Source organism: Tupaia chinensis, unplaced genomic scaffold (genome assembly GCF_000334495.1).
Source record: "Tupaia chinensis unplaced genomic scaffold, TupChi_1.0 Scaffold000054_1, whole genome shotgun sequence".
Lineage (NCBI taxonomy): Eukaryota > Metazoa > Chordata > Mammalia > Scandentia > Tupaiidae > Tupaia > Tupaia belangeri.
In genome coordinates, this window is record NW_006159512.1 from 10,330,867 (window position 1) to 10,343,293 (window position 12,427).

General features: G+C 48.3%; 1 protein-coding gene and 1 non-coding gene across 2 annotated transcripts in view; both read left to right on the forward strand.

Annotated features, from left to right (window-relative positions):
* Positions 1–6,545: 6,545 nt before the first annotated feature.
* SLAIN2 (SLAIN family member 2) overlaps positions 6,546–12,427 on the forward strand; it is a gene marked incomplete at its 5' end in the record, with an annotated part of 63,983 nt that continues 58,101 nt past the window's right edge. The window contains 1 exon segment of the mRNA XM_014591951.2: positions 6,546–6,694. Coding sequence (XP_014447437.1) covers positions 6,546–6,694 — 149 coding nt within the window.
* On the forward strand, positions 10,603–10,681 carry LOC114009789 (small Cajal body-specific RNA 18). Its single transcript, XR_003551178.1, has one exon.

A 12,427-nucleotide genomic window follows, 5' to 3' on the forward strand; every position in this document is an offset into this window, starting at 1 on the left:
CTGACCCCCCCCCCCCCGTAGCTCTTGTTTCAGAATTGAAATTAGGCTATTAAAACCTCCAAAGGAAAAAAAGATTTCTAAATCCTAATGGACAAATCTTTTACGTTTGCCATTGTTCCATCTTCCTGGTATTGAAGTATTCCTCTTTGTAAGTGTTCCTCTCTAGTAGTATTCCTTCTTTTAAAGTGTTTTCTCAGGCCTGGCAGGTGGTGTGGTGGTTGAGACGCTAGACTCCCATATGGCTGACTACAGTTCAAGCCCTGGACCTGGTGGCTTGAAAACACGTGGGGAGTGTGGGCGTCTGTGCTCAGAAATCCCAGGAGCAAAGTGAAAGAGAAGAGATTGTGGTGTGGCCAACTCCCCTGGGAGTGGTTTCTCACTGTCCCTCTCCAATGAGTGCATGCGCCCTATGGCGAAATAAATAAGTAAATATCTGCTTTGTCTAATAACAGTATGAAGAGATTTCAAAAAGTTTGTGGAAAAGTAGAACTAGAGTATGAACTTATTTTGCTGTGAGATTTTTTAAAATCCATACATGTCTTTTATAATACACATTTTCCATGAACTTCTGAAAACTCCCTCGCATAGCTCTCTCCGGCTCTCGTGGCTACTGCTGTGTGGCACATTCTCCCACCCACTTACTTTGAGCACCTTTATGACTTGGAATCTACCCTGTTTCCTTCCTAGATACGTATTGTTGAGTCTTGTTTTTTTAATTCCGTCTATCTCTGCATTTTAAGTAGGGTGCTCAATCTATCCACATTTCATACAATGACCAGCATGGTCGGACTGTGTCTTCCTTGGCTGTTTGTTTAAATTTGCCGCAGTCGTTTCTGCTCTTTGTCCCTCCTTGAAGTGTTCTCAGTATGCTGACCGGTTTCCAGTCGTACCATGGTCATTTCGCTGTTATGTGGTGTGACTGAGAGCCACAGTTCTTGTCAGTAGGCATCCATCCCTTGTTGAGGTGTGTCGTGTGGGTCTGGGTCTGGGGCGGGGTGGGTGTTCAGCCGATGTCTGGGTCCTGCTGGTTCCACCTCGGCCACGCGAAGCACGGGCCCCTGTCCTCGCTGCGGCCAGTGAGGATGACCCGCGGAGAGGGCGGCAGAGGAGACCTTCTGTCCTTCCGTATACCTCCTGTGTGGGGTGGGGGCTCAGCTCCCCACAGGGCCTCTGTGACGTAATTGCAATAAGATAATGAAGTAATGTTTCAAGACTTTTAGGCAAGTCAGGACGGGACAAATCTCCAGCTGCCTCAGGTTGCATTAGCTGCCCGTGAACTGGCTGGCTGTTGGAAGGTGTCCCTCTTCATTAAACTCCGTACGACTGTTGAAGAGACTTGGAAGTGTCAGAGTGAAAAAGTGTTTTACTGGCAAAATATTTACTTTGAAGAAGTCTGTGTGTTTGTAAGAAATGAGCCAGTGAGAGGCCAGTAGGTGGTATGGGGGTGAAGGCGCCGACTCCACACGGCTGACTGAGGTTTGAGTCCTGGACCCGGCAGCTTGCTTTCTGGCTTTCCCCCTCACCCTTTCTGTCTTGCTCTCTCTGGTGAGCAGGCATGCTCTGTAGCAAAATTTTAAAACTAATAATAAAGTAAAATAAAATTAAACAGTTCTTAAAATTAAGTGAGCAAATGAGCTGGTACGTTAGTTATTACAAATGTTTTCACTTGGGATTTTTCTTTTCTAATTCAGCAGCATGAGCACCTTGGTCCTGTAAGGGTGGACCCAGTTACACGATCCGGCCCAGCTCGAGTGTCGTCTGGCAGGTCGAGGAGTGCTGTGAAGCCTCGACCTGGGCTTCCCTGGCCAAGACAGCCTTATGCCAGTATCACACGGGCCAGCCCTCAGGCTCGGAAAGAAGAGGCTAGGGTGACATCGATATCGTACACCCAGGCCACTGGATCCGTCTCCCCTCCTCACACTCTGGGCGTGCACGAGTTGCTCCATTACCTTTTTTTAGATTGCTGTAGGGCGTGTGCGGTTGCCAGAGAGAAACGGAAAGTGAGAAATCACCCCTCCTGGGGGGATGGCCACACTGAAGACCCTTCTCTTCCGTTCTCCTCTCAGGATTGTGGGCACACATGCACACGCACCTGGCATGATTTCAGCCCGCTGTCCAGGACCCGGCTGCCGTACCCTCCATGCCACCTGGTGGCTGCTCCATTAACTTCCGTGTGCTACAGGATGAAGGCGCGTTCTCTAACTGTGAGAGTAAAAATGGGGGTGCAGGGGAAGAGGTAGTTTATAAAGCTGGATCACCAGGACCGAGCGACAGAGTATCGGTAATGATACAGAATAAAAAAGATGGAGGAATCCAAAATTATTCACAAGTTTTTAGCATTTTTTACTGAAAGAGTTAAATTGCCAGTTACAAAAACAGGAAAAATACCATTGCAGATTCATGGTGGATAGGAGAAACAGTGACATTTTAGTTTTAATTGATTTTGAATTATCGCTGTTTCATTAATTTAGTTTATAGTAGTTTCTGTATTTTTAAAGAGATTTTTGCTAATAGGATACATGTACTCCATAGACACACAGAGATACAGAAAGTGAGAAATCACCCCCCCAGGGGAGATGGCCACACTGCAGTCCTTTCTTTTCCAGCCCCTTCTCAGAGTTTTATTAAACGTGCACGCACATGCACCTAGCGTGGATTTCAAGCTTCCAAGTCCAGGACTCGAACTGTGATCGGCCATGTGGCAATCCATGCCTCAACCACTAAGCCACCTGCTACTGAACCAGTTTACGTATTTTTAAAGATGCTGAAAGTACCTCATAATTTTTAAAAAAATGTTTTATTAAGATATAATTTACAGGGACCAAGAGATGGCGTATTGGTTACGTTGCTGGACTCCCACATAGTCGACTACAGTTTGAGTCCTAGACCTGGTGGCTTGAAACTCATGCTGGGCATGTGTGTGTGAACCCAAGGTCCCAAGAGGAGAATGAAGGAGAAGGGATTGCAGTGTGGCCATCCTCCCAGAGGGTGATTTCTTGCTTTCTGTCTCTCTGTCTCACCTGTGAGCACATGTGCCCTATAGCAAAAATCTTTCTTAAAGGAAAAAAAAAAGATAATTTACACAACACGAAATTTACCCTTACCAGGGGCTAGCAGGTGGCGTGGTGGTTAAGGCATCAGAGTCGCACATGGCTGACCTGAGGGCTTAAAGATCGTCAGGTGCACGTGCGTGTAGGCCCGAAATCCAGAGAGGAGAGGGCGGGATTACAGCATGCCTATCCTCCTGAGGGATGGTTTCTTACTTTCTCTCTCTCTCTCTCTCCAGAGAGTGCACAAGCCCTATTGTAAAAACCTTAAAAAAAAAAAAAAAAGTACCAGTACCCATTTATTTATCATAAAATTTAGATATTAGTTATTGTGTAATTCAGTGAATTTTAGTATATTTACAATTGCCAAATCATTACCACAGTTATCATTGCCATCTAAATTTAGAACACTTATTCCACCCTAAAGAGAAATGGTGCCCCTTTCCCACCTCCAGCCCTCCACAGCCACTGGCCTGCTTCCTGTCCTCTGTGCTCTCGGGGCATCTCGTGTAAGTGGGAGCCCACAGTGGCCAGGACATGCTCTTTCTCATCTGACTTTTCCCAAGCATAATGGTTTGGAGGGTCACCCATGCCCCTTTCTTTTCTTTCTTTCTTCATTAAAATGAGTTTATAGTCAACAGTAGAGGATCTGTACTCAGTATACACAGGTCCAGTGGGTAAATCATGGAAAACTCGCCAGTGTAGGGCAAGGGATGCGGAGGAGTTGAGGGGAACACGATAACCTCAGAGTGGGTTTATTAATGCATATTGCTCATGTTCACCTATGAAGGTTTCGTCTGCTAGACATTTGCTAGCATAGAATATCACTCTGGGGAACCAGCAGTTAGCGGAATGGCTGTGTCGCTGGACTCCCACGTAGTTGACCGCGGTTCGCGTCCAGGACCCGGTGGCTTAAAACTCATGCCAGGCGCGTGTGCGTGCATGCCCAGATCCCGAGAGGAGAATGGAGGAGAAGGGATTGCGGCGTGACCATCCCCCCTGGGGGGTGATTTCTCGCTTTCTGTCTCTATGTCTCTCTCTATCTGTCTGGCGAGCGCACGCGCCCTATAGCGAAAAAACCTCTCAAAAAAAAAAAAGAATATCACTCGGTAATGGTTACCCGACTTTTAAGTGGGAAGGCCAAGGCAGAGGTTTGGTTGGAACCATTTGCAGCATTTAAGTTGTAAAGAGAATGAACTTTATTGATTTCATTTTGAATTGCTAGTAAACAGTTTCTAAATTGAGATTCCACTATTTTTGCCCAAATGAGTATGGATGGTGAACCAAAGAAATGGTCATGCATCCCGTTAGTCTTGATTCCTTTTTCAGGCCTTTTTTATTTTTTTTTTTGGTCAGAGGATTTTCTAGAGAGAAAGAGAACCTCTCCAGGAGGGCTGGTCAGGCCACGATTCTTTTCCCTCCTTTCTCCGTCCTGCCAGGATCTGCGGCACATACGTGCTTGCACCCTGCATGTTGTCCATGCCCTGGGGCTGGGATGTGAGCCACAGTCGGCCGCATGGGACCCCGCCTCCCGTGCTTTGCACTTAACCCCTGTCCTTCAGGGCTGGCCCTGACTTTTCAAGTTTACTCATCTCTTAAGTGAGCAAGAGAAAGAGTGGGAGGGGCGTGTAGCACCCCATCAGGGTCTTGATGCCACCGTCCAGCCCTAGATTCAGCAAGTCCCAGATCTTGGGATGTGCACTCCCAGCGCACACGCGCGTCTCCCGATACCGACTGCAGACCGTCCCCTGTGGGACTGTTTCCCCGGCGTGCCACCACCCCAGTCGGTTCCCATCACAGTGCAGCAATGCGTGTGGCCCACCACGTGGTGATGGTGACGCAGGCGCCCTGCAGTACTCACAGGTGTGTGGCCACCGTGGTCCAACTCCCTGCTCTGCCTGAAGGGTCGGGTCCCCACCAGCTGGAGGGCTGGGGGTAGGCATCCCGGCGGGAGAGAGACCTGCCCAGGGCGCCCCCTCTGCCCCCACACCCCGTCTCGCCACGCAGGTGCGTTCTGTCAGCTACAGCACGTGCCTGAGCCACGGCTTACGGACAGATGGGGAGAAGACGGGAGGGAAGGACGCGTGCTGGTGCTGGACGCGGTGACTGCTACAGACGCAGCGGGCCCTCCATGTTCATCCAGCAGGACCCGTCACGCCGGCGCACCGACTCAAGTGATAGGAAATGGGAGGCCCCTTCCCGCCTCAGTGAGACGTTCAGCTGTGTCCACACATCAGAGCAGTTCATCAAAGCATATATTACACTTATAATAATTTGAAAACTTCCCTGGTTAGAATCGAGTTACATTTTATTTATTTACTTATTTTGAGAGAGATTTTTGCTATAGGGCGTGTGTATTTGCCAGAGGGACTGAGACGGGATGCAAGAAATTGCTCCCTGGAAGGGATGGCCACACCGCAGGCCCTTCTCCTCCATTTTCTTCTCGGGATTTGGGGAATGCACGTACATGTGCCTGGTGTGAGTTTTGGGACTTGAATCGCAGTCAACCATGTGGGAGTCCAGTGCCTTACCCACCACACCACCTGCTGGCCCCCAGAAATCAAGCAACATTTTTAATGTGTCATATTTGAAATAAGCTAATAAGAACTGACATAATCCGGCCACTCCGAGGGAAACTGCGAAGTAGGACGTGAGTGCACACCTCCCTCATCTCCCGCTCGCCTCATCCCTGTGTATCCTTTCCTGGGAACTGATACTGTCCCTTCCGCCTTGGCCTAAATTTTGTAAGTTGATTCATTACCCAAGCCCTGATGTTGAATGTGCTAAAAAGTCTCCTAAATTATTGTTGTTTTACATTTTTTAAATAATTATTTTTATTTAACTTTATTTATTCATTTGTTTATTTCCATTTGACCAGAGAGGGACAGAGTGTAAGAGAGAGAAAAAGTGACAAAGCAAGCTGCCGGGCCCAGTGTTCGGCCATGTGGGAATCCAGCACCTTTAACCACCACGCCACCTGCCGGCCCCCATGTTAAATTATTAAGGAGTGTCAAGTATTGCTTTGTTCAGACACATGTCGTTTGAAAGGAGGACTGCAGAGCTGATACAGCTTGTGAAGGAGAAATCCCGAATGGCGTGTTCTGTGTGGGTTTGTGGTCAGGAGGGCAGGAGCCAGCGGGGAGTAAGGTCAGCCGCTCTCCTGCCTCCCACACGGGTTTGATGACAGGCTGTACTAGGGTCAAGTACCCGTGAAACAGTGAACGGGTTAAAGACATGTTTCCTCGTAGTTATAGCAATGAGAATGGAAGGAAAAGGAGGCACTTTCTCGGAATGTGTCAGAGGATTCATTTCATACTCGAGGCTCGGGTTCGTATTGATGACGGCTTCGTTTTCTTCCGTGCACTAAGTAAATGGGGTGATTTTAAACTTACTGTCTCACCGTTACTCCTCTGGCCCGCCCGAGGTGGACCTATTCGGAAGGATCCTTCTTACCTGTGCTCAGTAATGAGCGTTACCTCTGTTTTTGTCTTCTTATAGGCTGTATTCCTCACCAAAGAAAAAACTGACACCAGTGCAGAAGTCGGTTAGTCCGCTGGTGTGGTGCAGGCAAGTTCTGGATTACCCAAGCCCTGATGTTGAATGTGCTAAAAAGTCTCTTATCCACAAACTTGACCAGACTATGTCAGGTATGTCTCTGATTTTACTTGTAAATTCCTCTCTGCCTTGTTTAATTAAAAAAAGAAAGGGACCAGCAGTTAGCGTAATGGCTATGTCGCTGGACTCCCATGTAGTCGACTGCAGTTCAAGTCCCGGACTCGGTGGCCTAGACTCAGGCTGGGCGCATGTGCATGTGTGCCCAAGATCCCGAGAGGAGAACAGAGGAGAAGGGATTGCGGCGTGGCCATCCCCCCGGGGGGTGATTTCTCGCTTTCTGTCTCTGTCTCTGTCTGTCTTCCTGGCGAGCACACGCGCCCTATAGCAAAAACCTCTCAAAAAAAAAAAAAAGAAAAAGAAAAAGATTAGTGTTGAGTGGTGTGTTCTTAGGAAGGTGATTCTTTGCTCATTTTTCAAATCTCATTGTAAACACCATTGTGAGAGTGTTTGCTGTGGGCCTGTCCTTTCACTTACCTAGTAGCTTTTTATTTTTTTAAATAATTATTTAATTTTATTTATTATTATTCTTAAACTTGTTACAGGGCATATGTGCTGCTCACCAGAGTGAGAGAGAAAGAAAGTAAGAAAGTAAGCCGCCAGGTTCGGGACTTGAACCACAATTGGTCACGCGAGAGTCCAGTGCCTTAACCACTATACCACCTGCAGGCCCTGCTATTAGCTTTTTAAAAGTTCTCCTTATTTTTATCTAGCCGTATGCTAAAAAGTAATATTCATAAAGTAATGAGTATTATGTGATAAACTTTATCCTAATACGAGTTAAAGCAAATAACTTTAAAATAAAAGATGTATGTTTGGTGTCACCTAAAAATCACCTCACACACCCCACGTTGGGAAAACTCTGCTGTGTTAGAAAGTTACAGGTGGAGAAACAGAGACTCCTTATCAGTCTAGCACTGAGTTGCTGTGTCACTTTTCACATTATTTAACCTCTGGGTTGGCATTCCCATAAGAACGAGGAACCTGGCTTCAATGATACAGTAACAAGAAAACCTAACTGATTTTCCAGCTCACAGTCGGTGCTTAGCAATTGTGTATATTTCCCTTGTTTGCCATTTCTTTTTTCTTTTTTCACTTGGCATTTTAGGTTAGGGTCTGAGTTGTTTTCAGGCTCTCTGGTGCAATTGCATTCGCAACGCTGACCGAGTGTCTGGCAATTCGTGACATTTAATGTAGCATGCCAGTGTGGGCGGGGGTGTGGGAAAGGTATTACTGACTCTCTCCTGGTATTTCTCTCAGTCTTTCTCTTTTGTTTTCAAGATGCTCTGTAGCTCTAAGCAGTTTTTCTTTTTAAGTGTATTTATTTATCCCATGAGTGAGAGACCAAGAAAGAGCACCCACAGCCCCAGCGGTCCGGACCACGGCTTCGCTCATGCCCATCACTCCCAGGAGGTCTGCATCCAGGGACTGCTAGCCTTCCTGGCGGCCCCGCCTTACCGAGAGGCGAGGCGCCACTCTTGGCCCTGCTCCTTCTGTTTTCTGTGTTTTTAATGCTAGAGAGCACATGCATGCACACTTAGAAGAAAAGGCCAGAAGAAGAGGGAGGAGAGAGGAGGAAGGGAGAGGTCCTCCCAGGGCCCGGTCATGCCGCCCCCTTTCTCCTCCAGTTCTCCATCCTGTAAGGATCCCAGGTGCACACACGGTGTGGAGTGACAGCCCTGGCTGGCCATGTGGGGTCCTGCTGCCCCCAGTCGTGCTCCCCCGCTGTGCTGTAGGCCAGCCTCTCAGTCTCTTAAGCCTGTTTTCTGAAATACTCAATCGTGTACTTCACAGGGTTTCGGTTTTAGAAGTATGTGCTTTAGAGTTTAAAGTGAGAAGTGTCGGAAGCAGAAAGCAGACTAGCTCGACAGACTGGCATATAGTACGGTGTTTGTTTGGCTGTAAGGCGTTAATGGTTATTATATGCAAATAACTATAGATTATGATTACAGAGCTTCTAAAGCTGAGTCTGTGTAAGACTTTATGGAAAAACAGCCTTTATGTAATTTTAGAAATGTTTTGTTTAAATTCCAACTTATTTCTCAAATTATACTTTGTAGCTTGCTTTAATTTATATTCCTAACAGATTACTAGAAATATGCACATCAGCTGTTAGACAGTTTGAACTAATGGAACCTTTTTAATTAATTGCAGTTAGATGGTATTATTTAGACAGTTATTAAGAATACTCCTACTGGAGAACCAGCAGTTAGCGTAATGGCTATGTTGCTGGATTCTCACGTAATCGACTGCGGTTCCCGTCCCGGGCCCAGTGGCTTACGACTGCGGTTCCCGTCCCGGACCCAGTGGCTTAGAACTCACACCGGATGCATGTGCGTGCGTGCCCAAGATCCCGAGAGGAGAATGGAGAAGAAGGGATTGTGGCGTGACCAACTCCCTGGGGGGTGATTTCTCGCTTTCTGTCTCTATGTCTCTCTCTGTCTGGTGAGCGCACATGCCCTCCTATAGTGAAAAACCACCCCCCCCAAAAAAAAAGAATACTCCTACTTGGCCTGGCTTCCGTGAGGCAGGCTGTGGTCCCAACCTGCGTGCTGGAAGCCACACAGCCACATGTGGGTTTAAGTCCCAAGGTCAACCTGAAACACACTGGGTGCACGTGCCCAAGATTCTGCCAGCTGAAGAGCTGGGGGAAGGGGTCTTGTGTGGCAAGACCGTCCCTCCCTCCTCCTTGAAAGAAATAAACAACTTTTAGAGAGAGAGAGGGGGAATATTTCTAAAAACAGTTTTTCAGTCATCCGAGTATCTCACCTTGGAAATAATGTGTGAGTAGGGTTGGCCCCGAAGCCCAGTAGTTAAGGAAGCTGGATCCCACGTGTTAACTGCAACTCAAATCCTGGCCACTGGTCTTGAAAACACTGTGTGTGAGTGAGTGTGTGTGTGTGTGTGTGTGTGTGTGTGTGTGTGTGTGCGCCTAAGATTTCTATAGGGTAGAGAAATGGAGAAGGAATTATGGCATGACCATCCCCTTGGGGTTACTTCCTGTCTCCCTGCCCCCCTCTCTTTCTCTCTCTCTCTCTCTCTCTCTCTCTCTCTGGCAAGCACACGTACTTACTTCCTGGCAGTTTTGGCAGGGGGCGGGGAGTAAGCATAATTTACAATTTATCGAAGTTTTATCATTCAGTGCATGTTGAGAACCTACTGTGCTAGGCACTGCTCTCAACTCTGATGATTAAGTATTGAATATAAATTGACCAAAAAGTCTCTTCTTTCATGAAACTTAGATTCTCATAGGATGAATCAGATAAATAAATAAAACATACAAAACAGAGGTTGGCAAACAGAGTCAGATAACAAGCAGTGTACCCCGTGGGCTGTGAAGTCTTTGGCTATAGTTGCTCCACTCTGCCCTTACAGGCAGCAGCATAGACAGTAGCTAGCTAAAAGGGCATGGCTGTGCTCCAGGGAACCTCCCTTACAGAAGCAGGTGGCAGCCTGGGTCCAGCCTGCAGGCCAGTTTGCCAGCCCCCCGCTTTGAACACCCTGAGGGGTAGGAACTATTAGCAACTGCTTACTGGCAACTTTGGAGTGAGTGGCTGTTTGCTTTACCATGTCAAAGGGTATTAGAGATCGGAGGTTATAGGACGGAGACCGCTAGCCAGATGCAGGGCTGGGTGCCGGGCACGGGTGCTGGGCTGGGACCGTGGTGGGGAGGAAGGGTGCAGTGAGTGTAGAGTTCCCAGGTTCCTGATGGGGCCCCTAGATCGGGGCAGGTGCTGGGCTGGGTGTGTCATGGGGTGTGGTGGGAGCCCCGTGGTGATTATAGGGCTCCCAGGTTCCTGATGGGGCCCCATTGCTAGCCGAGAGGATTATGAACGTGTGGCAGGTGAAGTGGGGTAGGGGCCAAGCATGAGGAGAGAAGGGGTGGGGGCAGGGGGGCAGGCTGGACTGGAAGGGGGTTTAGGGAAGCTGTAACTGCCAGCCCTGGCTGATGGTGCGGTGACCCCCGTACAGTCTGAGTTCTGAGAACCAGGCGATGGGGTATGTTCTGAGAACGGAGGAAAAAAGATTCCAGTAGTACACAAGAGAGGCAGCTACTCTCAGTTCTGAAGGTGTACTCAGGGCCAGCAGGTGCCATGGTGCTTAAGGCACTGGGCTCCCACCTGGCTGGACCACAGTTCTAGTCTTAGATCCCACAGCTTAAAAATCAGACAGGGTGCATGTGTGCCCAAAATCCCAAAAAGAGAATGGAGGAGAGGGCATTGTAGCGTGGTAACCCCCTGGGGGGGTGATTTCTTACTTTCCCTTCCTCATGTCTCTGTTTCTCTCCAGCAAGTGCATATGCCCTCCCCATAGCAAAAACCTAAAAAAACAAACAAACAAAAAAACCAGAAAAGGTGTAACCTACTAGATGTGTTTAACAGTGTTTAAATTTGGGGCTGGCAGATGGCATAGTAGTTAAGATGCTGGACTCCCACATGGCTGACTGCGGTTCGAGTCCTGGACCTGGTGACTTGATTTTTCATTTTTCTTCTCTGTCAAATTAAAATAATAGAAATAATAATAAAAATAAAATAAAATATTTTTAAAACTTATGTAAAAAGAATGTTTAAATTTTATAGCTACATGCATAGTATAATAGCTGCAGCTATAATGTATGTTTAAAATACATGCTTTTTCAAACCATAAGGGAAAATATGACTTACCTATTTTAAATTTTCATGCCCCTAAACCCCTCCCCCTCCCCCAAGGAGATTGTTTATTTAACTTTTCTTTTTCTTTCTTTTTTTTTTTTTTTTTTTTTTTTTTTGCTGTAGAGTATGTGTGCTTGCCAGAGAACAGGGAGAGGGAGAGGAATAGGGGATGGCAGCTCCCCGTTTTAATGTTCACATCACCATCTCTCTCTCTCTCTCCCTTTGGAGATGCTGGGCACACGCACACATGTGCCTGGCATGTTTCTAAGCTGCCAGGCCCACTGCAGCATGGTCGGCCTGGTCAGCCACGTGGAATCTGACTGCCTTGATACCAGGCCAGGGCGGCAGCCCTCGTAGTGTGTGTGTGTGTGTGTGTGTGTGTGTGTGTGACAGGCAGAGCGTCCCGGGACCTGGGTGTGGGGTCCAAGCAGGTCAGTTTCTGCCCTCATAGTGTGTGTGTGTGTGTGTGTGTGTGTGAGACAGGCAGAGCGTCCCGGGACCTGGGTGTGGGATCCAAGCAGGTCAGTTTCTGCCCGTCGCACGCGGCTGCTCTGCGGGCGCTGCTGCCTGCCCAGGTTTTGCTCTGGGCCTTTGTGACAGCACACTGTCATTGCCGCTTCCTCTACCCCCTGCTGCGCTCACTCCTGGAAACAGCCTTCCTTCTCTGCCCGGCGTTTTGGTTAATCGTGACAGCATTTGCAGAACACAGAATATCCCGTTTTCACCATTTTACACGTACGTTTCTGTGGCTGCACGTGTACTCATGTTGCCATGCCGCGGTCAGCACGTGCACCTCAGGTGACAAGTGTCCGTCAGTCTGTAGTACACGTGTTGTCGTCTCACACTGAAATCCTGTGCCCTGTTAGCAGCGACTGCCCGTCCCGCCCCATCTGCTGTCAGCCTTTGCGGCTGAAGTGTGTCTTCAGCCCCTTCTCTCTGTTCTGGTGTCTGCACTCACTCCTGGGGGTCCAGTGACTGCACTCACTCCTCGGGGTCCAGTGTCTGCACTCATTCCTCGGGGTCCAGTTACTGCACTCACTCCTCGGGGTCCAGTGTCTGCACTCACTCCTCGGGGGTCCAGTGACTGCACTCACTCCTCAGGGGTCCAGGTCCTGG